General features: G+C 40.2%; 4 protein-coding genes across 5 annotated transcripts in view; 3 read left to right on the forward strand and 1 right to left on the reverse strand.

Annotated features, from left to right (window-relative positions):
- hnrnpl (heterogeneous nuclear ribonucleoprotein L) overlaps window positions 1-6,082 on the forward strand; it is a 39,226-nt gene extending 33,144 nt beyond the window's left edge. The window contains exons 7-14 of one of the 2 annotated variants that reach the window (XM_050035734.1): window positions 1,374-1,409; window positions 1,694-1,762; window positions 1,858-2,108; window positions 4,203-4,324; window positions 4,439-4,640; window positions 4,722-4,779; window positions 5,135-5,230; window positions 5,384-6,082. In XM_050035734.1, the coding sequence (XP_049891691.1) occupies window positions 1,374-1,409; window positions 1,694-1,762; window positions 1,858-2,108; window positions 4,203-4,324; window positions 4,439-4,640; window positions 4,722-4,779; window positions 5,135-5,230; window positions 5,384-5,442 (893 nt within the window). In that variant the 3' untranslated portion in view covers window positions 5,443-6,082. The remainder of the gene's footprint in view (window positions 1-1,373; window positions 1,410-1,693; window positions 1,763-1,857; window positions 2,109-4,202; window positions 4,325-4,438; window positions 4,641-4,721; window positions 4,780-5,134; window positions 5,231-5,383) is intronic. The other variant, XM_050035743.1, reaches the window with a different exon arrangement.
- Window positions 1-26,642, forward strand: part of ska2 (spindle and kinetochore associated complex subunit 2) — a 245,973-nt gene that overhangs the window by 33,356 nt on the left and 185,975 nt on the right. The window lies entirely within an intron of this gene.
- On the forward strand, window positions 7,737-13,656 carry LOC126384552 (interferon regulatory factor 2-binding protein 1-like). The gene is made up of 2 exons (XM_050035677.1): window positions 7,737-9,791; window positions 12,751-13,656. The coding sequence occupies exon 1, from the start codon at window positions 7,985-7,987 to the stop codon at window positions 9,764-9,766; it is 1,782 nt and encodes a 593-aa protein (XP_049891634.1). The 5' UTR covers window positions 7,737-7,984; the 3' UTR covers window positions 9,767-9,791; window positions 12,751-13,656.
- micu2 (mitochondrial calcium uptake 2) lies at window positions 13,679-24,599 on the reverse strand. The gene is made up of 12 exons (XM_050035884.1): window positions 24,295-24,599; window positions 23,151-23,280; window positions 22,160-22,191; window positions 21,977-22,052; window positions 19,962-20,009; window positions 19,532-19,614; window positions 18,785-18,838; window positions 18,580-18,677; window positions 16,691-16,862; window positions 16,500-16,608; window positions 16,251-16,408; window positions 13,679-14,261 (listed from the first exon to the last, which is right to left on the reverse strand). The coding sequence occupies exons 1-12, from the start codon at window positions 24,487-24,489 to the stop codon at window positions 14,160-14,162; spliced, it is 1,257 nt and encodes a 418-aa protein (XP_049891841.1). The 5' UTR covers window positions 24,490-24,599; the 3' UTR covers window positions 13,679-14,159.

Consider the following 26,642-nt stretch of genomic DNA (forward strand, 5'->3'; position numbering starts at 1 on the left):
TACTTTGTGGATTCAATTTTGTGTTCTTGGACGTTAGTCTGGGGCGCCGTCTGCCATTAGGTGTGCTAGCCGCTGCCCCCGCTGATCTCTGCAAGGGATGTGAGGACTCTAAAACTTCCTCCATCGGCATATGGGTGAGTAGATAATGGCTGAATTTTCATTTTTGGGTGCACTATCCCTTTAATGCACGGTAGAGTGCCGTTTTGTTTTTGTTTTTTTCAAAATATTCGAACCTTAGTTTCCAACTTCAAATATTATAAGCTGCAATATAATATAATAATATTTTTACAATAATTCGAATTGTTTTTGAATAGCGAAGTTCGTTCTGACAGCCCTAGTAAGAGCAGACTTCATGAATCCCACGTAGGATTATCTCATTACAAGACTTTTCCATTGACAGCATGGCCGCGCTGAATCAAACTATGCCACATCGTTTTGAGTTTCCTTTGTCAGTTTATCATGCTGAGCTGCACTGTGCCCGAGATGGACCATCTCTGGAGTCGGGCCAGAAGCACACCCAGCAGCTCCAAACAGGTAGCTGTGACATCTTTCTGACCACAGCCACTGCCCTGCTGTATGATGGAAAAACACTTGCAAAATAAAGCGGGACTTAAGCTATGGATCAGCCTGATGCTTTTAAACGTCATCACTCAAGCCCGTTACCAGTTTAGGACACACCTTCAAGCTGGTAGCCCTGTTGTAATGGGGACCCAAATCCCTGCCATGCTGGGCTGAATATAAGAGAAAAATAAAACATTTATGCATGAGGTCCAATATTCAGAACTAGATACAAACATTTCTTGAAATATAAATAAGATACATTAAATGCAGTTTTTATTAATTATTTGCTATAATTTTGTTGCTTATTAGCTAAACCTGAGAAGGTTGCCATTACAAAATGGATGGCTGCTGAAGCAGAGAATTCACCTTGTGTTTTGTAAAATGGAGCACTTGGGAGAGCCTTTTCTTTTCGTTTCTTTTTTTAACAGCAGAAATTGAGTAAAATTAAAGAAAATGTCAGTACTTAGTTTTTTGATGATGACTTTTAAGTTAGTCTGCATTTTGGGTGTAACTCCCTCCATTCCACCATGTAATCTAATCAGTGCTTGATGTCAGTTCACTTCTGATGTTTTACCTCTGTTGTGTCCTGCTTTGTAACAATTGTATAGTTCTAATAGTTTTCAATAAAACATACTTAGAGTGCAGGTGCTTTTCATAGCACTGATGCATACTTTTTCTCTCTCATCTTCTACCTGAATGTTTGTCTTCCATATAAATGCCTAGGATGTAAAAGGATGTTCATACAATGTTGCCAAATTTATAGTTTTTAATGTTTATTTGGATTTGACATGTGTATGTGTGTACCTGCACAGATGCTGATGGTGAAGGCAATTGGAACAATTCACAAGGTGTGTGTGTGTTTATACTAGGATGGCTGATACAGGAGGTATTTTAAAAAAATATTTGAAAGCTATTTTCCAAAATCACTGCTAAAAAAATCTCCATTATGTCACGTATTAGATTAGCAAAATAGAGCCTGCAGACTTTTTTTTTTTTTTTTTTAACATTTAAGATGTCAGGCCCTTTTGTTGCATGTCAGTCACAACCTTATCCCATAGTACATTGTAGGTAAGGTACTTTTTTGATACTTTAAGCAAGGAGGCTGTTTGATAGGCAACTTTTATCATTTTAGATCCCAATGCCAATCCCAACAAACGCCAGAGGCAGCCTGCTCTTCTGGGAGACCACCCACCGGATTATGGTAGCTATCCAATAAAGAAATTGCTCTGACATTTAGAAGAATTGAACACATTCCAATACTGTATCTGTACCACATATGTTTTTTCTCTATTTAAGGTGGCCCTCAAGGAGGTTATCATGGCTACAATGACGACAGCTACGGCCCCCCTCCTCCGCACCGCATGGGGCCTGGTATGGGCGGGCGTGGTCGTGGTAGCCAACGCTATGGCCCTGGTTATGGGCCACCACCCCCGGAGTACGGTCCTCATGCTGACTCCCCAGTTCTTATGGTTTATGGCCTTGAGCCCTCTAAGATCAACGCCGACAAGGTCTTCAACATTTTCTGCCTTTATGGCAATGTAGAGAGGGTGAGTGAAATGATGCTAACAGAAAAAAGTCAAATTAAATACATTAGTTTTTATTGATGATGATTAATGAAGTTGAAATAACAAATCATACTGCTCATTGAAGTGATAAGCAAAGGTAGTGTAAGCTAGTGCTTACAACAGTTCACCAGGAACAAATGTTTCCTGTTGAACTGCAACAATTAGTTGGTTGACAGAAAAATAATCTGCAACTTTTTGGATGATTGATTAATCCATCAAGTCAGTTTTAAAGCAAAAATGTAAAATATTAGTAAATGATAAGCAAATTGAATATCTTTAGACTTCAGTATTAGCCTGTTAGATAAAAGGGGCAAATTTAAGACATCACTGTGGCCTCTGAGGAGTTGGGAAAGCCCTTTTATACCTCCACACTGGCAATAGACGTGGCTGGAGGCATTATTTTTTTCACGTTTTCCGTCCATCCCATTCTGGTGAATGCGATATTTCAAGAACTACCTGAGGGAATTTTCTCAAATTCAGCACAAACGTTCACTTGGACTCAACAATGAACTGATTAGATTTTGTTGGTCAAAGGTCAAGGCTACTCTCACCTTGTGTCCATCCCATTCTCAAGAGCGTATTATCTCAACGCCTGGAGCGAATTTTATCACATTTGGCACAAACATCCACTTGAACTCAGGAATGAACACATGAGAATTTTGTGGTTGAAAGTCAAAGGCTTAGGTCAGTGTGACCTCTCCAAACATGTTTTAGGCCAAAACTCAAGAATTCATTTGGTAAATAAGACAAAATGTACACAAATGTCTGATAGGATAAAACAATGAGGTGATGATATTTTATATCCAAAATGTCAAAGGTCACCTTCACTGTGGCATCATTATGTTCTGCAAAAACACTTCTCTGGCCATTATTCAATATCATATCTCAGGAACAGAAGGGGAGACATTTGGTCAGATACTGAATTGGTGACACTAATTTTGGGTGCCCACCTTGAACCTGTGCTGATTGTATAGATCTTCTGTGCTGCAGGGGGAAGATGTGTGTGAAGCATCCATGTTTTAGAATGTGTAGCTTCTTTGCAGCTATGGCAAGCCTGTAATGGCGACAATGTTGCGTTTCTGTCCTGTTCCTCAGGCAGTCCACCACCTGCTCATTGGTTTTGCTGATATTAAGCTTTGTTGCACCATGTGAAGAAGCTCGCTATCAATCCTCTGTACTCCCCTGTAGAGATAGACTCTAAGTCAAGACAGCATGTTTTTTAAACGGGAATTATACATGTCAATATGATGATAACTTCTATTTGCCAAAAAATACACTGAATACTTTTTTTTTTCCAATTCCTTCAGTCTTTACTACATGTGAGTCTGGACAGTCATAGATTTAAACTGCAACTTGACTGGTTGGTGGAAGGTGATCCAAGTTTTCACTATTTGTAACATGTCATGGACTAATTCATTAATGAATCAAACTAACTGACAGATGAATTGGTAATGACATTAAAGGGATAGTGCACCCAAAAATGAAAATTCAGCCATTATCTACTCACCCATATGCCGATGGAGGCCCTGGTGAAGTTTTAGAGTCCTCACATCCCTTGCGGAGATCGGCGGGGGGAACGGGCAGCACACCTAATGGCAGACGGTGCCCCAGACTAACGTCCAAGAACACAAAATTGAATCCACAAAGTATCTCCATACTGTTCATCCGTAGTGATCCAAGTGTGCTGCAGCCGCGACATAAAAAGTTGTTTCGAAAAACGTCATATGAACTCTGTTTTTAGCCTCACTGTAGCCTGTAGCTCTGACTGCTTCTCTGTGCTCCACGTTCACGTGTGCGCGCCTGCGCGAGACCAGCGAAAGCATGAGCTTTGCTCACCCGTGTTTACATCACGTGACACGTGCACCGTCAGCCATTAGGTGTGCTATCCGCTCCGCCCGCCGATCTCCGCAAGGGATGTGAGGACTCTAAAACTTCACCAGGGCCTCCCTCGGCATATAGGTGAGTAGATAATGGCTGAATTTTCATTTTTGGGTGCACTATCCCTTTAATGTTGATTTACAGCACTAGTTTCATGCTCTCATTTCTGTGAGTCAACTGGATATTTTCTTTCTTCAGATTAAGTTCATGAAGAGTAAGCCTGGAGCAGCTATGGTGGAGATGGGAGACTGTTATTCTGTGGACAGGGCCATCACTCACCTCAACAATAATTTCCTGTTTGGACAGAAACTCAATGTTTGGTAAGAGCAGTTGTTCAAACCATTACAAAACATTAGCATAGACTATTAAAGAAAGATTCAGAGTGCAGAGCTAGATATAGAGATGTAAGACCTCTGGCCCTCTTTCCTTGGCAGTGTGTCCAAGCAGCAGGCTATTGTGCCAGGACAGTGCTATCAGTTAGAGGATAATACTAGCAGCTTCAAAGATTTCCACGGATCCCGAAACAACCGCTTCACCTCCCCAGAGCAGGCAGCCAAGAACCGTATTCAGCATCCCAGCAATGTCCTACACTTCTTTAATGCACAGCCTGACATCTCCGTAGAGATCTTCAATCAGGTAAGAAAAGCCACCAGCATTCTGTTAAGTAGCGTTTCCACACACCACCACCTCACACCTTCACTTGAACTTTCATTCCAGGTCTGTGATGAACTGGGAATTAAGAGCCCCACAAGTGTGAAACTTTTCACTGGAAAGAGTAAGTAATACAAGTTTCAGCCTGGCCAGTAGTATAAACTGCTTTTGTTGAAGTGTGCTTTGATCCAAAAGCTAAATTTTTACAGTACAGGGTACTGTTAGAGTGTAGCAAACTCCACCTCTTCCTCTAAATGCTAATGCTAAACTTGAGTTAAAATTACATTGCATACAGCACATCCCAGCAGGTTTGGGACATTGCTGTTTTAGCTGTGCTGCAGCTGTTAGGTAACTTCTTCAGGGACGTTAGTGAGCGATCTTGAAAACTATGTACATTAGTATTTAGGTCGATGTGTGAACACACAGTTGAGTGTTATCTATTATGGTTATCTAACCAATCTTCTTGTGTGGAACAAAAGGTGAGCGAAGTTCGTCTGGCCTTCTGGAGTGGGAATCCATCAACGATGCCATGGAAGCCCTAGCTCTGATGAACCATTACCAGATGAAAAACCCTAGTGCGTTCTCACCTTGTTACACTAAAGTACCAACATGTTTTTAAACTGCTGGCTGTGGGAGTTTAGAATATGTTGGACATTTTTTAAGCCTTCATATTGTCTTTACCATCTTGAAAATGTATGGATTATCTTTTTCTGTCTTTGCTCTTCTAGGCGGACCTTACCCGTACACACTGAAGCTGTGTTTCTCAACCACACACCATGCCAACTAAATACTCTCCACTCAACCCATTTTTAATGTTTTGTGTCTCCTCATAGAGTATACTGCAGTTCTGTTGTCATGTCCCATTAAAACGTTCAATCAGTATTGACTACAATTAAGACTAACATGCTGTAGGACATGTTACTTTAACTATGATTTATTATACCTTAACTATGTTTTTCAATCAGTTGTTAATTTTGTACTTTCACAACACTAGATTTGAATAACCCCTCACTACCCTAAAATAACAGTTCAGTGTGAACCTCAGTTTTTGTTTTTTAAATCAAGTAAACAGTAACCATAGTGTGAACACTGCTATAACCAGTGGTCACATGGTCAGATGGTTTGTATTATATCTTTCATCATTTCTTCACTCTTGACAGGGAAGCATAAATACATTGATTCACAGGTTCTTGCAAAGAGAAGCAGCTGTAGTTTTCTGGATGTAAAAAGTCACACTGACATCTCTGTACTGAAATGGTTAGGGTGCCTTCCATAGGTTGATACCTGGACTACAGAACACTATCACTGTAAAGATGAAAGGATGGAAGACAAGAAGGAGATGGTTATCTGCTAGAGGAGTGCTCATTCACTGTCAAGATTTCAATGTCAAGTTGTCACTTTTTTAGTAAATAATACTGTGAATATTACCTTGGCTGGAATTACTCAATTAACTAAAATCTCTTTGTGTCAGTTTCCACATTATATGCATGAGGTAAATTGGATTGGGCCACCACATATACATCGGTTATGAAGCGTAATCTGTAGTGATTACATTTACTCAGACCTACACAGCATTATTTTTAGTATTACAGTTTGTATTCATAACCGCTGGATAAAGTAGGGATGCATGATATTGGATTTTTTGCCGATATCTAATATGTAACAACTCATCCGATAACCGATATAGACATATCCACATCCACTTTTTTCCCCACCTAAATTAAGTGATCATCAAGTCTCTTCTATAATGGAATTAACATCATATTATGCTTGCATACTCTTATGATGATGGCCCACCAGCAGATGGAGACATGAAATGCAATCTTTTCAGTTTCATTTTATTTTGTAATGTTCATTCATAGTGCAAATGAGAAAAAGAACATTTGCCAATTCTGGTTGTTAATTTTAAAGCTGATACTGGCTGATATCAATGACGTACAGATATCAGCATGTTGGCCGATTCCAGTATTTCGTTTTAAAGCCAATACCAGCCGATATTGATGTCGTGCCAATACTATCATGAATCCCTAAGATAAAGCAGTTTTAAAAAATTAGTAATTACCCTAAATTGACCTTTGTATTTATATATTTAGCCGCACATCCAAAATACATCACTGGAGACTTTTTAAAAAATCACTTATTGTTCAAATTACCTTGGCCCACACTTAGTATTGAGTTGCTATTGTTCTGATTATTTGTTGGCTGCATGCATACATTTGTGGTGTCCTTTAAATTAATCTAACAGTTTACTCAAAAATTAGCTGTATGGTGCAGACAAAATGATCGTATGCCTAAAACAATTTGTAAAAGACCCTGAGGGATCATTCTTTCACCTTAACACAAGTAGTTTGACATAAAAATAAAATAAAATAACATCTGAACTCCAGGTAGTAGATGAGCCTTTAGCTGCATCAAGTGGCCTTCATCAGCAGATGATCTGTCTGCTGATGAAGGCCATGAGATGCACCTAAAGGCATCAGAAGGGTCTATTAAGTGGCCTTTTTTGTTTGGTTGTTACAGCCATGGTCTTATGTGGTCATATTCTAAATCCCAACTTCATTTTTATTGGGTGTCATCTTTTCTTTTGGACTTAAAAGTGGACATTCCATCAAGACCAGGACGGACAGACGTGCAATGGATGTACAGAACAGATCAACATAATACCTTTACAGTAATCTATATGACAAAATGATACATTAAGAGAGGGAGGGACAGACAGTAATGATAATAGCTTACAACAACATTCATTTTAGTAATAATATTATAATAACCGTAATTGTGGTAGCTTATGTTGTTCGTATAATATTAACATATGATGTGTATGTGACAATAATAGATGGAAAACCATCTTCCTACTATCGTTACCTTATAATTTTGACGGAGCTAAGCACCCAGTGTGATAAAGTAACCACGGTAAGCTGACAGAAGGTGTTATAAAAAATCACAACCGTTACGGAAACCGTGGTTATTTGCATTACAACACCTTTTTTTTTTTGCTCTCTACTATTAGAGAGAAGAAAAGGGGTAGCGTAAGAAAAAACTACACCTCCCATAGTGCCTTGAGCCTAAGTCGCGTAGGTGTTTCCGGTGTCTTGTAACATTTTACTTCCTTTCGCACAGACCGACACGAAGAAATCGAGAAAGAAGACGTCTCTAACTTTTAAATGTTGTCGTCAACAGTCGCATTTTGAGCTGATTTTTCTCGTGGTTTTCATCGTTAAACGCGCGGAATGTGGCGAGTGGTGTCCGAGAATTGAAGTATAGTTGAAAACCGTAGATCTGAACGTGTAGGCCTTCGAAGAAAGTTTGGTCGAGGGCCTGTAAACAACATGTCCTCCGCCTCGCAGTCTTCCTCTAGACGGCAATGGTGCTACCTTTGCGATCTGCCCAAGATGCCCTGGGCCATGCTGTGGGAGTTCAGCGAGGCTGTGTGCCGCGGATGTGTCAACTATGATGGGGCTGACAGAATAGAACTGCTCATTGAAACTGCCAGGCAACTGAAGAGCACGCACGGAGTTTTAGACGGCAGGTCCCCCGGTCCACAGCAGGGCAAACCCAGCTCGGCTGGGCCCCTGGAAGCAGGGCGGCAGCATGGAGAGCGTATAGAAAGGGGGAGGGGTGAGTATGGGGTGTCTTCTCGACTTCCCAATGGCCTGCACAGAGCTGAAGATGTGGCCTTGTCAGAGGGCAGCAGACAGAGCCCAAATACCCGTCGGGCGATAGTTGGGGCAGTTCCTAGTCTTCATGGCACCATATCCCATGCCTTGATAGCTCAGGGATTAGTAGCAGCCCCTCATGGGCTCTTAGCCCCCTTATCAGGCTCCAGAGGTGGGGCCACACCAATTGCAGTCTCTGCTGGCCCTATAATGGGTGAAGCTGGCAGAAGACAGGCTGTGTCCCTGGGTGTGGGAGCCAGCACCTCAGCTCTGGTGGGTATAGATCCTGCAGTGTGGAGGAACAATGAAGTGATGGCAGAACTGAGTGAGGTGTCTCGTAGCAGGGGTGAGGGCTGGCCAAACCGTCCCAAAGCTGTTCGGGATGTGCTTGTAGCTCTTAGCAGCTGCATCCCCTTTAATGTGCGCTTCAGGAAAGACCATAACCTGATGGGTCGCGTTGTGGCCTTTGATGCCAGCACAACTCCAGAGTTTGAGCTGAAGGTGTTTGTGGAGTATCCTCCTGGCTCTGGAATGATCTTCTCAGGAGTCCCAGACCTGGTCAGGCAGATGTTCCGTGATTCTGCCAAAGATGCAGGTAAAGCGGTGAACTCTGGGCTACGCTATGTGGAATATGAAAAGCGGCAGGGCACAGGAGACTGGCGTGGCCTGTCTGAGCTGTTGAATGACGGTGTGCGCATGTTTAAAGAGCCCCCAATTCCAGAGGTTCTGCCACAGCCAGATGCAGGGTTGCCCATGGTAGCTGTTGGACGCCCTGTACCAGCAAAGAGCACAACTCGGCGCCGCAAGGCATCTCCAGGCTCTGAGAATGGAGAGAGCGAAGGAAGGTCTGATCACCCGGTGAGAGAGCCCTGGCCCCGAGGTGCATACTCAGGCATGGAGCCTCTTCCTGGCATGGCTGCTCCTCAGGAGGGCCCACCCCGTTTACATAGCCAGCCCTCACCCATCTCAGCGCTCATGGGAGTTGCAGACAGCCTGAGCTCCAGCCAGATGGCCAGAGATAGCCCAAGCATGTCCACGGCGCACTCCTCCTCAGCCGGGCACCCCACCAGCAGCAGCCCCTCCACTGCCTCCACCTCAGTCTCTCAAGCAGCCATGGGGCAGGGTTTAAGTGTGGCGGGGCAGAGCAGCAACACCAGTGCAGGGGAGTCTACGAGCAGTACCCAGGGCACTCCGCTTTGCTGCACCCTCTGCCGAGAGCGCTTGGAGGACACTCATTTCGTCCAGTGTCCCTCTGTCACGCACCACAAGTTCTGTTTCCCTTGTACCAGAGGATTCATCCGCAGCCAAGGTCAAGGTGGGGAGGTGTACTGCCCCAGTGGAGAACGCTGTCCCCTGGCTGGATCCTCTGTGCCTTGGGCCTTCATGCAGGGAGAGATCTCAACCATTCTGGCTGGAGACGGAGATGTGACAGTAAAAAAGGAGAGTGACCCTTGACGTCTCCATCCTGTTGTGGTGAATGGTAAGATGATGGGTAAACAGTCTTTTTGTACTTCATGATCCAGCATCTTTCTTTTACCAACATAGTTTTCTAGAGCGAGATTGTTAGGGTTCTCTAATCAGCCTTAACATTAACAGTTATTAAACAGAATTAATCAAAACTAACCTGAAGTCCCTAGTGAGATGGATTTTAAGAAAATTAGAGTTGCAATCGAGAAACACTGTCAGTGTTACCAACAGTGACAATGTTTTTCAGGTTTTTGATACAGTTTTATGTTTTTAGCTGCGACTCTGCTTGGCTTAAACTGACAGTAGTAGAACTGATTTGTAAATCAGGTCTTAAGTTTTCAGGCGATTTTTATACCTCACACTCTCTGTCATATCAGCATTAATAATTTAAAGGATGTTATCTCCAAATTAGATAACACAAAGGTGAAGAAAGTCTTGAAAAACATTGGCAGGAGTGTTACATTTTAAGGTACTATCAGAAAAATAGGTATAGTCTGTATGGAGTCACTGAGATAGTGGACGGAGAGACAGAAAGATGACTCTACAATAATACAGCTAAATAAAGAATAACGACTCCTAATCAGTCTTTTGGATATGGAGATTGATGAGTCTCTTATTTGTGTGAAAAGATCAACAATTAGTTTGTTAATGTGTAATCTGTAAATATAAAACAAATATAAATTAGTAGTAAATTAGTAAATATAAAACAATGTCCACAAATACAGAATAAAATTTGTAAACCTCAAAAAATGATTTTGCTAATATAAAACACAGCTTCAAAAGCACACATATGGAGATCGATTAGTCTTTATATTATCTGCATGAGCAGATCGACAGTCTGTGGAAATGTGTAATCTGTAAATCTAAAACACTAAAAAAAGTGTTCTAAAGTAAAAAATATTTAGAAAATATAAAACATCTTTACATATACAAATTCAAACCATTAAAGAAAAAGACTGCATAAAATGCAAATCTGCAAGCGTAGAATTGAGATTCACAAATTTGTGTTTGAAATGTTTTAATGTTAGGATGATATTCACAAATGTTTTTCAGTTATTTATAAATCAAGAACATGTATTCACAGATTTTTTTTGATTTGTGGAATTTGTTTATTTGCAGATCTGTTTAATATTTGCAAAACAATTTCTTATTTTATAGATTTTTTTTTGTATTTGTGGATGTGTTTTATATTTAAAGATTACACATTAACACACAGGTTGACGATCTGTTCACACAGATAATTTTGACACACACATCTATCTCCATATTAGTATTATACAAACTACACTGTGTCCTGCACAGGCTCCTGTAGGCTAAATGTGTCCTGGTGGCAGCACACTGTTGGATAAAAGAGTCTCAATGTCATATATGATTAATTGTTTAAGCTTTTTGTATTTTGTGCTAATTTAAGCTCTTCAGCATATACACACTGGAAATGCAACTCACATGAAAGAAATGCTTTCCCCACCTTACCCTTGTGTCTGCAGCGCAGAGTAAAACAGACTACAGTGGAACACTGCATTGATGTCTCACATATGAACAGAATACTGTCATTTCTCCTGTGCAGTGTGTAAATCTACTATCAACACATTACACTATGTTACTTTCTATATGAGAGAATCCATGGGTTGTTCATGACCGGCCCTGTCAGTATGCAGACATAAAACAAGGGTGTAGTCATGGTGTCAAGACAAACCTCAGTACTGTGATGTGTATGTAGAGGTCAGACTGAGGCAGGGAAGCTGTCCAGTTGCTTTGAAAATTAAAACAAATAATACAAAATGTCACAGGGTAAAAGAAACAAAACCGTTTCATTGTCACCATCTTCCAGCTCTCTCCCAGTGTTCATCCTGTGTATCCGCCTCACATGTTCTCAACTTTGAACTCTCTGCTTCCTACAGTGTCCTCAACTAACCACTGGACTTCATGTCCCTGATGCACTGTACACTTCCCTGATATTAGACCTTGGGTTTCTGCAGGGTTCACCAAAGTCAGTTCAAGACTTTTAGGAATTTATCAACAATTATGTCACATTTTTGTAATTCCCAGCTGTGTATAACACTCATTTTTAGTAATATATAAGTAATCAATTAACGTGACCTGGACACAAATGAGTGGCAGATTTTTATTTTTATTTATTTATTTTGCTAAAATGTATCCCATTTACGTGGATGAGCTTCCTTGCTACTGTGGCTAGCAGCAGTGTTTGCAGCAGGTCTGATTGGGGTTGCAGCAGTATGAGTTTTTCGTGGTATGATAACCATCTCAGAAAATATTGTGGTTTTATGGTATCATGGTATTACAGAATTATTATCAGGTAAAATGATCTGCTAAAGAATGAAAATAGGGATTATTGTTGGTTGAACAAACATTTTATTACAATAATTTAAGGTTGAAACCCATTTTTGTAAATGGAAGTGTGCAAAAGTCTCCCTTTTGAGAATAACTAAAATAAAGCTGAAATTCTCCGTCCATTGGCTTTTTTTAAATATATGGTAGAGAAGCAAATGCACACGGTATGATAACTCTCAATCTTAGTATCACCGTATATCCTAAAATCTGTACACTGCAGCAACCCTAAGTGTGATGGTGCTGACTGAAACTCCACATAAAGGATTGATTAGCCTTCTCGATGCGCAATCCACTGTAGCACCAGTCTGTTGTAGCTTATAGATGCAAAATGTCTCCCGTTAGCCCACAACCCCATACAGAAAAATGTATAACTCATGTTTCTGTCTAAAGCAATCAAGAAAACATATTCAAGACCTTTTGTAAATTAAATTTAAGATTTTTTTAATACCTTCTAAGCCCTTTTTTTGAGGGAACATAATTTGTTGCTTATTAAGACTCCAACCAGTCCCACCCTAAAAATGATCCCTGCTCCATTAGGAAAGAAAGCTGCCCACTGTTACCCTACTGTTGGTTTTCAAATGTTCCCAAATCCTTACATATATTTTCTTCTTTTTCCACAGTGGATCAAACACTTTGAAAGCACTTCCCTATTATCTCAAGCAGAGGTCCACTTTGGCTGCAGTTCATCATGTGCCTCTGAGAACAGCAGAACTCTGAAGCCCAGGAGAACAGCCACACACACACACACACACACACACACACAGTTAACTAAAGACTCACTCTAAGAGGAGGGACACGTTCGCCGGTTTGGGCTCGGTTCACCTGTGAAGGCTGGGCTGCCACATCACAATTGAATGTTGAGTCCTGACCAAATGTCTCTCTCCTCAGTCCTTTGCAGCAGAGGCCTCTCATCAGGCCTCAATTTCAAAGCCCAGGATAGAAAGCACATCCTCATTTTAAGAATGACAATCTGTTTTGTCTTTCATTTGTGTTTTTGTTATGTGTTGCATACTGTCCTATACAGATGGATGACAGCAAAATTGACATATGGTCTGACAGAATGATGTAATCCTTCAAAAAACAAATGAATGTTAAAAATGTGGCAAAACCATTGGGTCCTTAAAGCCAAGGTTTGCAAAAATGTAATCCCACAATATGTCTTTTAGGTATTCTTCTTCTATTGTATGTCAAAAATGTGAATTTACTTTCAATATGGCTATGTAATTTCTATTTTTGATACAATACAAATTTATATGTATTTGTTTATAGTGATAAGAAGACCAAAGATGGCTTCCTGCTCAATGTAATTTTATTGTATTGTAGCTATGTATGCTGTGTTCACTGATAACCTTGGCATAAGTCACTAATTTGTTCAGCTATCACAGAGGTAAGCTTGTTTTGTCTATTTACTTTTTGAATTCTATGTATGGTAAGATAATTAGCACCACAATGTTCAATGGTTAACCCACATACTCGTGATCTTTACAGATCAATTCTACAATAAATTACAAAATAGTTATTAGTCAGCACATTGTTGAGACTTTGCCATTTTCTTGGAAAACTTTATGTGATAAATTTGAACAGAAATTGAAAATCCCACAGCAGTGTATAAGCCCTTGAAAATACATCAATACTCAATCAGCATCTGTCCCTCAAACCACAATCAACCAGTTTTTTAAACACACTGCTTGTAGATTGTGTGTAGAGTGCAAAAGTAAAAGTGATTGGCTGTTTCAAATATAAAATCAATGACTTGATCAAGCATAAAGGCCAGAAAACTGCACCAAACAATAAAAAGATAATGTAATAATTATCACCACACCCAGACCACAGTTCTTAAGCTGATGGCAGACAATAGATTGTCAATCTGTAAACATATCATTTATACATGATAGTGGTGTAAATCCTTTTTTCTTAACATGTGGTTACATTTCTAATCTTGTTCACACCAGTTATTTCATGATACAACACCAAAGTGAGCAGTGGTATTAGTGATGGTCTGTCAGACATGCCCTGGAACATCAGTGGTTCAGATGGGGCACCCGGTGTCCCGCAGGGCCTCCTTGGCTCCCTTCAGGGTCTCTCGCTTCACACACTTCCAGTACCCTGAGAAGCCGTTCTGATGCTGCACCTGAGGGGCAGAACACAGTTTATCACATCTGACAGCACTGAGAATAGTCTATATATCTACTGATTAACAAACACAGCAGGATTTTTATCCATGCAAACTGTCTGTTATGCCAAAAGGAAAGTGACATAACTGTGGACTATTGATATGACATGAATGAAAAGTCGATTTTAGTCTGTGCAACCAAAGGGAGAAGAATTAGGGTATTTGAGAGCATGTTATGATCAATGCACAAACACCACAAAAGATCCATCTTAGAAATTAGTGTCTACAATTTTTAATGCCTCCGCTCCAGCGATAGCCATGGCTCCAGGCATTACGTTTTCAGGTTGTCTGTCTGTCCGTCCATCCCATTCTTGTCATGATATCTTAAGAAGGCCTCGAGGAAATTTCTTAAAATTTGACACAACTGTCTACTTTGACTCACAGATAAACTGATCAGAACTATTTATGACAAAAATTTAACACAAATTTCTAATAGGATAAAATTGATATAGTGATGACTTTCATATTCAAAAGGTCAACTTCACTGTGACATCATAATGTTCTACAATGTTCTGGCCATTACTCAACATCATATCTCAGGAACAGAAGGAGAGACATATGGTCAGATACTGAATTGGTGACACTAATATGAGGTGTCTTCCTTGAAACTGCTGCTGTGTAGATCCTCTGCGCTCAGGGGGAAGCTGTGTGTGTGTGTGTGTGTGTGTGTGTGTGTGTGTGTGTGTGTGTGTGTGAGAAACATCCATGTTTTCATAGACATGGATGTGAACTGTTAAGGAAAATAGACTGGTGCACAGAGGCATTCAAAGCAGTAATTGTATTTTTTCTCTAATTTGATCAACAGTTGATTTGATGACTTCACCTAAATGACACATTAGAGCAGGGATACTTGAGTTGCTTTGCCTGGGTGCCTCTTTTACAAAATGACAGGTGGCCAGGGACCAGTCACAAAAGCCCCACACAGGTAAGGTGTACACAGGACTGTTTCTAGGATTTTAAGACATTCAAGGCTTAGCCCAACCCTCTGTCGGGGGTCAGGGGGATCATCAAGCTCAATTGGGATGCTTTTTATGCACCCCGGCACCTTATTGACATTAGAAGTGCAAAAAAAAACAAAAAAACTTCCCATTTAAATCAAGTTATTTTAATTGTGAAATAGAAAGTGGTTGCGGAGGAGGTATCCCACACCCTGCTAGTATAGAATCAATGCATTTGAGGAATAGTTCAGCATTTAGGGGAATATGGTTACTCACTTTCTGGCTGAGAGTTACAGATTCAACAAACAAAGATATGTTTTACTTAGTAAGCTGTAGAGATGGTGGTAGGCAGACAGAGCCAGGCAAGCTGTTTCCCTGTTACTAATCTATACTAAGATAACCAACTGTTTCATATTCAGTGTACGGACATGAGTGGAAAGATCTGAATGTCTAAGGCTCGGGCCACATTGCATGTTTATTGTGAAAACCTTTTTTTTTTTTCCCCTCCCAATTTTTTCCCAGTGACACTTGCAGTTCTCAGCAAAAGTAGACAGTGAAAATGTTTTTTTGATGGTCATATTGAGATTATACCAATTTTCACGCCTGTTTCAATGGCTAGATCTCTCACAGGCATGAGGAAATATAAATACTTATGTTTTGGCTCAACCTTTCCTATTGACCGTGTTGTTGACAATCCAGTCACTTGCACGGCTCCTTAAATAAGCGGAGTATCTGCAAGTAATTGTGGAAATACAGTAGCTCTGCAGCAGCGCCGCAGATATAGCGCTCTGTGTGAACACCGCAAGCATGCAAGCCACAGCAGTTCAGCAAGGTAGCTGTCAGGCATTCCTCATGCAGGCATTGTGGCCGGGCCTAATTCTCCGCAATAAAGCAAGTGAGCTAATTTTCCAGAATGTCAAACTATTCCTTTAAGATGGACACTTTTGCAGACATATTTACAGCTATATATATATATATATATATATATATAAAAGATGGACAGACTCACCTTAAGACCACGCAGTACTCTGTCTTTCATCACACCCATGAATTCCTTATGGCTCAGGCAGTTGTCTCCGTCCATATCAAAGAGTTTAAATACAGTATCAAGCACATTTTCAGACAGATTATGGCCTGTGGCGATCCTCACAGCTCGTTTGAACTGGGCTGCAATGAGAGAGAGGAAAAACATGGGTGATCTATTGAATATAGTATTTAGAGAAAACCATCCATATTGTCATCAACAGAAAGGTGTTACCCATTCCAACAGGACGGTTGGCTTCAGTGACCAGTTTCATTGAAAAGGCAAAGTCCTCCAGATTGTTGGTGAAGAGACAGAAGGCTTTGAACTCATCAAATGTGATACTCTGCAAGACAACATTTCAGTTCACTTTAAAGCTACACTCAATGATGTTTTCACAGCATTGCTGTAAGGTAAACTCCTTAAACCTGGCCAGCAGGGATCCTCTTTCTCATGTTCTCCCAGTAGATTTCATTGTCTTCTTCGTTGGTGTAGTGTAAGAGCCACTCTGCAAAGTCTTCTCTTCGCATGGTGTCCATACCTCTGGAGAACTGCAGGAACTCCATCTCCTGGACTTCAGCCTGCAGGTCCTCCATGAACCTGAAGAATAGGAAGTGTTTACTGCAAATATGATGCCTTACAAACCACGAATCCTGCCGTGGTGTGTGAGATAAAACAATAAGCTTATTTATACAGCGCATTTCAGCAAAGAGTGCTCAGCGTAAAAAAGCAAAAGCATCAAGACTAAGTGCAAAAGAAACACAGAATAATAGGGGATACCACCTGGCAACTTAAGAGCGGCCTAACAAAGACATCTGAAAATAAATCCATTCTTTATGATGAAATCCTTTTTTTTCTATAAATTTAGATCATGTAGTCTAATGTCTGACCTCACAGTCAATTCTACATTCATAGAAAAAAAATGATTGAGTGTTCTTTACTTCATCACTTTTCTGTTTCTGTTCTGTATGGACTACAAATTTTGTTTTTGTTTAGGACACCCAACCATTTTCACTACTGTAACACACACTCAGTAACATTACAGCATCTTGACAATGAACAAAATAAACTGCATTTTTTCAGTACGGCCATACATTCAATGTGAATTACAGTGACGGTGACGTCATTAGCACCTGTGTTGTGATGCTGCTCACAAAGGTGATGTTGTTAAAATAGGGAGAGTTGTGTTGCAGACACATCATTATCATTAAGTGATTGCATGGTTAGTAATAAGCACTGTAAGTTGTGTTGATATGAGGTGTCTGTAGTCTGAGGACTAAACCTAATTTCTGCACCTAGTATGTAAAGAGAATTTTGTGTTTAAGGCAAGAAATAAGTGTTTTGCACTGAATTTTTTGCACATTAAGATTCTTGTGAAAAGTGAACCCAAAGGAATTGTAAATTATTGTAATACAAAAGTTTATTCAGTGGCAGTGATGACAGCAACTGACAGAACTTTACCCAAGAAAAAAAAGAGCAGGGTTTGGTGCTGAAAATATTTACAAAGGTTTAATACAAGACAAGACAATTTTCTCCTCATATTTATGTGGGATTAAATTAGCCTAAGTAGCTGTAATACTTTTATATACAATATGTACATTAAGTTCACTATTTTAAAAATAAACATAATATCAGCAAGTTATGCAGAATTCAGGGGACAGAGCTGACCTCCACACCTAAAATGTAGACTTAAACCCCTTTTCCACCAAAACTAGCATTTGAACGAAAGTTTTTTAAACACAGGATAACCCATTAAAAATGAGCTATAGACTAATTTCCCATAGCTATGAGACAAGAGTCATGTAAACACTTTTCTGTTTTGTGTTGTTTTTTCACTGGTTTGTCACATTCGATGTCTTGGGCAGACCAGAAAATAGGTTAGTAAATAGTAGAAAGCAGCATGGAGGCCAGAGGAAAAAGTTATGGTGGTTACTTCTGTTAAATATCACTTACTTATTTAGTCTCTCTTTCAAACTCGGTGTAAATTGGAATTATGTTCAAGTGCTGCTTGGATGGGGACAGACGGTATTTTGTGACAGCCTGTCATTGCATCTAACTGTTAAAATTAGCGTGCTCACCCAAGTGTTGCATTTCCGTCACTGCTGGGCCAGAGCTGATAAATACCCCTGACTACTGCAGAATCATTTTACCCTGGTGTGAATGCCAATTGTGAACCTTTGCCATTACAGACAAAAGCCAGATGTTAGCAGGTGTTAGTGGGTTTTTTTGTGCAGTGGGAAAGGGGCTTTACACACTGTGATGTAATGATCACTGTCAGCAGCAGGGGAGTTCGTGACTACAGAGGACAATTCCTTACCTGCGGAACTCCTGATACTGCAACTTGTTTTCTCCTCTTTTCCCAAAGAAGTAGGCCTGCAGAGTTGTGTTCACACTTTCCCCTTCTTCCGCTGGTTTCTGTAAACATTCACCAAGTGTACAATACTGTCGTAAATTATCACTACTAAAAGTAAACGCACAGACATTACACTAAGCTCTCCTTTTAAAGGACTGTGAATACCCACCTCTGTGCTGTCTATGGGAACTCTGGTTTTACTTTTTCCAATGATTTTCTTCAGCTTCAGAAGAAAAAGAAATTCCAAAAAATGTTAACATTTAACCAGAGAAATTCAGAATGATCTTCTGCAATTGCCTTTACTGACTGTCAACATGTGAACATCCCTCTCCTCTGAACTACAACAAGAAATGAACAAAAAGGGGAGAATGTTTCTTTTCAAACCAGAGCTATAACCCTCAGCTAAGTCACACACACAACAGACACTGGAGCAGATGACAATCCACACAGCTCTTCTCTCTTATTAAATGCTTTAGTGTTGTGCAACAAGTCACGACATGAAAAGACAACACAAGGTGCACAGCATGCCAACATGCAGTCTACGAGCCTGGGCCTGATCTAGACTAAACACACAGAGGTCTTCTCTCATCATCACAGAGGACAAGTCTGCTAGGTACAGGAAATGTCAAATGATTTAAAATGATCGACTAAAGTGAGGGGCTAACAGTGCAGCTCTCCCTCACCTTCACATGGTGCCATGGTCCATACTTACAACTGTGGCAGCATCAGTACTCGAGGCAGCATTAAAGGTGGCAATATTTTTAAATTTAAATGCACACACAACAGAAATACAATTCTCTGTGCAATGTGTCCTCTTATGATTACAGTGCTTACATATGAAACTATCTGTTATGTTCATTATTGCTACAACAATATTCAAATATCAAAAAATCCTGATATATTTATCAGATCTTACCTTCAAAAATTCCCTTTGGTCCACATGCTCATTTCCGTCAACATCAAGCATTTTGAAAGCTATATGAAATCCTGTACGCGGCTCTGCAACAGTAATGCACTGTCAGTTATCTGAACTCTATCTGAATACTACAGAAAACCTCACATGACTCAATGCACTAGGTTAGTAGGGCAAAGTAGCATTTCTCAATACAGCCTGGAAAACAGTGTGTAGAAATAAAACACAAATCAGGTCAACAGCAGCTCCACTAAAATGTGCAGGTGTGCGAAGCTTGGACAGAAGTGACTATGTAAAAAGCAGGATTTTTACAGAAGAGAATAAAATGCAAAGTCACAAGATAACAGGCAAATTCATTCAGCACAACATCACTAAGAGTGAGGAAAGATCTTGTCAGGCCCACTGGGTCATGCAGGTTAGTTAATCTACTCACTGGTCAGGATAGTCAGCAGGAACAGATACTCTGTGTAGGATATCAAACCTACAAAACAAATATAAATGTACGATTATAAAATGTATGATTTTATTTAGGAAACAGGATTACCAAACAAATACACTGACTGACTTTGAAAACAAATATAATGCAAAGATAGGCGGTTCGATCCCCAGCTCCTCCAGTCTGCATATCTTGCCTTGGGCAAGATACTGAACCCCAAATTGCTCCTGATGATGCTTCCATCAGTGTGTGTGAGTGTGTTAAGAATGTGTGTGTGAAAGTGACATGTAATGTAAAAAGCACTTTGAGTGGTCCGATGACTAGAAAGGAGCTATACAGATGCAAATCCATTCAGCATTTACCGCAGTTACAAGGTGACCCAAGATTAGTGTCACCAATTCAGTATCTGACCAAATGTCTCCCCTTCTGTTCCTGAGTTATGACGCTGAGTGATAGATAGAAAAGTCTTTTATGCAGAATATTATGATGTGACAGTGAAGTTGACCTTTGACTTTTTGGATATAAAGCATCATCACTTAATTATTTTATCCTATAAGAATTTTTGTCATAATTATGGCCAAAAAATATGTTTTTTGAGTTCACAGTGACCTTGAGATTAGTCCACCAAATACTAATCAGTTCATCCTTGAGCAGACGTTTGTGCCAAATTTGAGGAAAAGTCTCTCAAGGCCTTCTTGAGATATTGCGTTCATAAGAACAAGATGGATGCAAGGTCACAGTGACCTTGACCTTTGACTGCCAAAATCTGATCAGTTCATTTATGAGTCCAAGTGGACGTTTGTACCAAAGTTGAAGAAATTCCCTCGAGGTGTTTTTGAGATATCTCGTTCCCAAGAATGGGCGGTCCATACAGCCATCCATCCATCCGTCCGTCCCGTTCTCATGAACATTATGGACAGACGGAGGGCCTGACAACCTGAAAACCCATAAACATAATATCTCTGGCCACAGCTGTTGTTAGGCAGAGGCATAAAAAATAAAAAACAACGGGAAAGAGGATCCATCCAAGAGATGGTCACTCAAAAATCGGTGGAGACACATTCTGATAACAAGTGTGAACTGGAGTCAGTAACAACTGAATCTAGACACACATTAAGCAGATCAGCATATCAGATTAGCTATGCACAATATTGTTTTTCTGTCAATATCCAATATGCCAATATATAACAACTTATTTGGCCAATAACTTATTACTGTTGATGACATATCCACCTAATTTTAGTGATCATCAAATCTAATCATCAAGATAAAAAATCAAAAATTTTGCTCGGGTTTGGCCCACTTGACATGCTGCTGTGTTGTGCTATGGCCTATTCAAGTGCTGGAATTTGTAATTTACATGACAACGCCTGAACGCAACACAGGCTCCGCTCCAATTGAGTGTGTGTACAGTGCCGTGCTGCTGTGCAGCGTGTTTGACTGTGCGTTACAGCAGCCTTTTGATGGTCATTTACACACTGTCTATGACAATAACTATGTCAGGTAACAAACTGCGTCAGCCTCGGGTCGGGTTCGGACTTAAAAATCAGAACGTCTGTTGGGTTCAGGCCAGGCTTGGCTATAATTGTCTCGGACTCGGGTCAGATTCAGTCAGGAAAATGCAGCCCGAGCCGTGCTCTAATGTGCTCACCTGTGTGCGCATGCAGATGTCTGTGTGTGCGCAACACAGAGAGCAGAGCAGAATTGTAACCGCGCGACCACGTAGAGACAGAAATGACATGCCATCATGTAAATAAGATAAATAACACAAGGCTATTTAGTTTGTTTAATAAAAGGACAAGATATAGACCTGTTCTATAAGAAAGGTAACCTTAAATGACTTCTGTTGTGATCTGGCGGTATATAGAAAATAAAATTAAATAAAATTAACTTGACCATCAAGGGAGGGGGGCACCCCCACCCCCTAATATAATGGTAGGGGAAACATTGCCTATATTGGATCTAAAATTCCTGTGTGTTAATGCTGCTCTGTTAACAGAATGAAGACTTACCATTGTCCCCAATGCTTCTGAAGAGTTCATTTCCAGGCTTAGCTTTCGAGGCAGCCACCAACATTTTGTTAACTTCCTGCAAAGACAGCAATAAGAAACAGCTAACACCACAAACTGATCACTATGTTCTAAATGTGCAGTTTGAAACTAACTTATTTACACAATGTGATAATGTAAGCATACTTGGGTTGTTAAAATTCTCTTCTGCAGCTTTCCTGCATAAGAAGAAAGAGAAAAGATTTGTTAATAAGACAACAAAAAATGTAATACATAAAAGCAGAAGGCCAGCATTACATGGGATTTTTCTCATGCATCTTGGCTATGTACATTTGAATGTAAGCAGGGTTGGTTGCAGGGTTTTCATCATTTGCATTCACTGAAAAGCTGCATTTTTTGCAAGTACAGAGGGATCATGCACAGTCTTTGCAACTGTTACTTCCTATGATCTGCAAATAATGTAAATAGCAATACACAACCTACAGCTTGTGACACAGACTGTGGGAAAACACTGATGATGTTTTTTAGGGCCAACAGTATGAATTATTCTTGCCATATTTTCAGAAATGTTTTCTATATACAAAGTTCTTACATGTATCTTAAGGTCTAATGTTCCAATGTGGCCCAGGCCTTGAGCTACAACTACACACACATTCTCCCTTTTTCTTTAACAGTTCCAGTCGATTCAGTACATTTAAAATAAACCCTATAATGACAAATATTTCTCCCACATTTCTTTTATGTCTTTTTTTGTTGCTGTCACAGTACCACTTATCTATGGTGCATTGTGAATAAAGTGGATGTATAGCTGCAACACCCCCACTGTTAATATTAGTTTGACTTTGTCACTATGGAGCCTCTTTTATACTTGAAAAGACAGATGCAGTTCCCCTGTTGTCTTACTATTATTAAGTTCTGCTTTGGTCTCTCATAGTCTTCTGGCCCTGTATATGTGGAACAGGTGGAAATGAAAGGAAAGAACAACTAACAGTGTCTGAGTAAAGTGAGCAAGGAGCAAGGAGCCTTGTGAATAGCTTCAATGCTCCTGATCATAGAAAGTAAAAGTCTCTGCAACTGTACTGGAGGGATAAACAAACTTCTTCAACTAGACTAGTCTAAGAATGTCAACTGTCAGTAGATGGAAAGCACAAACTAAGTGGACATCAGTGCAGCTTACGGTCAACATTCTCCAGCATCACAGAGAACAGGAAGTCTCTCGGGGTCATGTAGGGCTCCTGCTCGTAGACCACTGAGGCAAACTGGTTGAAACGAATCTTTCTGGCGGACAGCTGGGGAGCTGCAGCTTCCTGAAACAGCACAAGTGACAGAGCTAAGGGACTGTTTGTTTCTTTTGAGGGGGGAGGGAGTGGTGAAAAAGGGGGGAGGCATTTCAAATATTTTTTAAGCACTGGGGAGGGACTTGTGTTTTTTCTTTTGGTTTAGGGGAGTTGCATACACATTTTACAGTCAATTTTCAAAGAAAACTTTTTCTTTAAAAATCACCAAAACTACACTCTCTATCATAGCCAAAAACTGTAAAAATTGAAATTATCTTTTAATTTCAAAATTTCTGATGGTCCTTTACCACATCATGTAAGCCAAATGCTTCTGTCAGTAAAACAAACATAATCAAATCTGATCTTTTAAAAAAAAAAAAAAAATCCAAATCACTTCATTCTACGTTTCATTTAAATTGCACGAAAAATAAACTGCTTACACGAGCTTACCAGTATAATCAACAAGAGTGAAAAAAAGGGTGTTTCCAGGAATTGATCTTCAACTTTTAAATTTCAACTTTCAAAGGTTAAGTTTTAAAAATCTTAAAGTGAGGAAATCATGGTAGGGGGAGGGTCATACATGTTTCGCCAGTCACTCAGGGAGGCTCATGGAAAAATATCTGTAGCTTTGGGGAGGGTAAAAAAAAACAAAAACAAAAAACAAACTCACACCCCAGTCAACTCCCTCGTCTGACAAGTAGAGAGCAGTCCCTAAATACCACTGTAAACTATGGAACCATGTGAGTAACGCTAACGTTACTCACTGTTGACCGTTTAAATAGCAAACAGCATGTCACTGTATGTGATGTGTCGGTGAGTGACGGTTAACCTAAGTTGTTGATACAGACTCTTGGCTGACTATTTACGTTCTTTCTGTAAACAGGAATGTGTGTATCGTTGATACTTGTGTTTAGCAGCATATTACTCTTACACATACAGACGGGTAACATACAGTGGCCACATGTGTCTGTTTGCGGACAGTGTGGACGACAGAAACTTTTATTATTTTTAAATAAAAAAAGGCGTTATTAGGCGTGTACTCACTTTAGGTTCTTCGGCATGAACGGCAAAGGGAAGAGACCTGTTGTTAGCATGATGCTGGTAACAGATAACCCCAGTTCCAATGACACAACCCAAAATACCGGGTCCAACAGCACGGCTCAATGCCAAACTTTTCAGTGACCGAGGATTCCTCAAAACATTCCTCAAGACGGCGGCGACCCTTCCCAAGCTGGACATTTTAAGGAGGCTAGCTCGCTAGCTGGGTGTATCAACCCCAAGGCTTCCGTAGTTGCGTACTAAAACGAGAAAGTAGGCTTGTTCGATATGTACTCCGCCTCGCCTGGAAAGAAGTGGAGGGCAGGCGGCTGCAGCAGGGGGCGGTGCCAAAAAGCTGCGGTGACGTCGGACAGTTTGACGACCGTTTGCAGCTGCAGCCCTCAGTCCGTACGGGTGACAAGAGACAGAAACACAGATCTTGACCTATATGATGTCGATTTGTTAAAAATGTTATCAGACCCATATATCAGTTTGTTGTCAGTCTCCAGTTTTGTTAATTATGATAGACTGAGTTATTAGGCTCGTTCGAGATGAGCAGGCCTGCGCAGATTCGATCACCGGTGATGGGCGCACAATTTGGTTCATAGGCGTTTCTCAATACTCAAGTTCAGCAGTCGGGACTTGGCAAGTCCGCGCGAGAGTCCGGACTTGCCAAGAACGGGAGGATGGGAGTACACTCATTTCTGCTTTTGGAACAGCAGCGAACTTGATGATGTCACCACCTCCGCTCTCCTTGGCTGTTGTACTGTGTTGTATACATGCATTTAGAATAAAACAATATAAACACAGCCCAGCCCTGCGTCTTTTCATAGACATTGTAAGAAATTAATGTGTATATGTTTTTAACGTTTCAACATATATAACTGACACACAAAAACATAAATAGCCAAAATAGTTTCATAAAATATCTTACAAAACCTTTTCCCCGCAGTTTGATCATATTTAATCTATCCAATTCCCCGCGGGGGGGAAGTTTGTGGAGAGTTGGTGGTTATTGTGATCGTGAGCTTTGGTGAGATGGAAATCAAAAATCAATAACGGACATGGATCGCAGCAGGATTTCTATACCTGCAGGCTGAGGAGGAGGCTGCCCAGCTGAGGAGGCAGATCCGAGAAAGACAGCGGAGAATGAGGATGAGACGTGATAAGACGAATGAAATGAATGAATGAAAAGTTAAAAGTACTCATTATGCAGAGTGACCCAATTTCAAGTGTTGTTATCATCATATAGGCTAGGCTACATTCTTAGTTACTGTCCATCACTGCATTTGTCTCATCATTACGCCTTCTGTCTACATTTTTATGGAGACTTGACAGTTTACTTGGTGCACCTAGAAAAAACAACAGCAGTTTAATATTGTATTAAGTCTAACATTTTATTGAAGTGTTGAGTTGTAGATTGTGGTTCTGTTGAACTGTAGCCTACTGGATTATACTGACAGCAGTTTCTCATTTAGTCTATCCTCACCAATATAAATGGGATCAAACCGGTCAGATATTAAGAGGAAAATTTTATTCAGTCACACTTCAGACATCAGGTATACAATTCATATCAGATAGGCCTAATCAATATTTAAAATGCTGTTGAATAAATACTACAATAAATACAATTCATCTTTAAATACAATAAATTAATTACAATAAATTCTTAAATTAAAATCATTATTGAATGGTAAAACACATAAATAAGCAAAAGAATACAAAGAACAATTACATTAACAATGTTACAACATTTAATAATATAATAATATATCTTATATACTCAGACTGAATATTGCCCATTAGACATTCCCCAGACGAATTACATTTCATATAGGCTATAACCACTACAGAGATATCAGTGACGAATTTAAAAGGACTACCCGAGAGAGGCTGCTCTCGGTGGGGCAGCCTGAGCGCTCATACACATGTTTATTATCTATGAGGGCTGACACCGCTGTCATCTAGCGGACCTCACATTCAAGTGTGCTCTGTATTAATACATCGACCACAGGTTTGAAGTTTAAACTACGCATGAAAACACTACGTTCCGTGACAACACAACAGTAACATATCGGTAATTATGGCTTACAATTGTGCGCCTTTCCCTCACTTGCCATTTCTGAAGATTGTTGCGAAATGCATGCTGGGATACCTGGCTGTCTGAAGCAAAGAGCATGGATACCAAGAGGCGAAGCTCAATAGAACGTCCTACCGCCGCCATTTTGGACTGTCAGCAGACCGCAGCAGACCCGCTTGCATACAAAAACACACAGACAAACTGAAGTATATCGCTATTAATTATGCTTACAGTGCTACTCACCTCGTGATAGCTTGGTCACAGCTGCTTTTTC

Source organism: Epinephelus moara, chromosome 3 (genome assembly GCF_006386435.1).
Source record: "Epinephelus moara isolate mb chromosome 3, YSFRI_EMoa_1.0, whole genome shotgun sequence".
NCBI lineage: Eukaryota > Metazoa > Chordata > Actinopteri > Perciformes > Serranidae > Epinephelus > Epinephelus moara.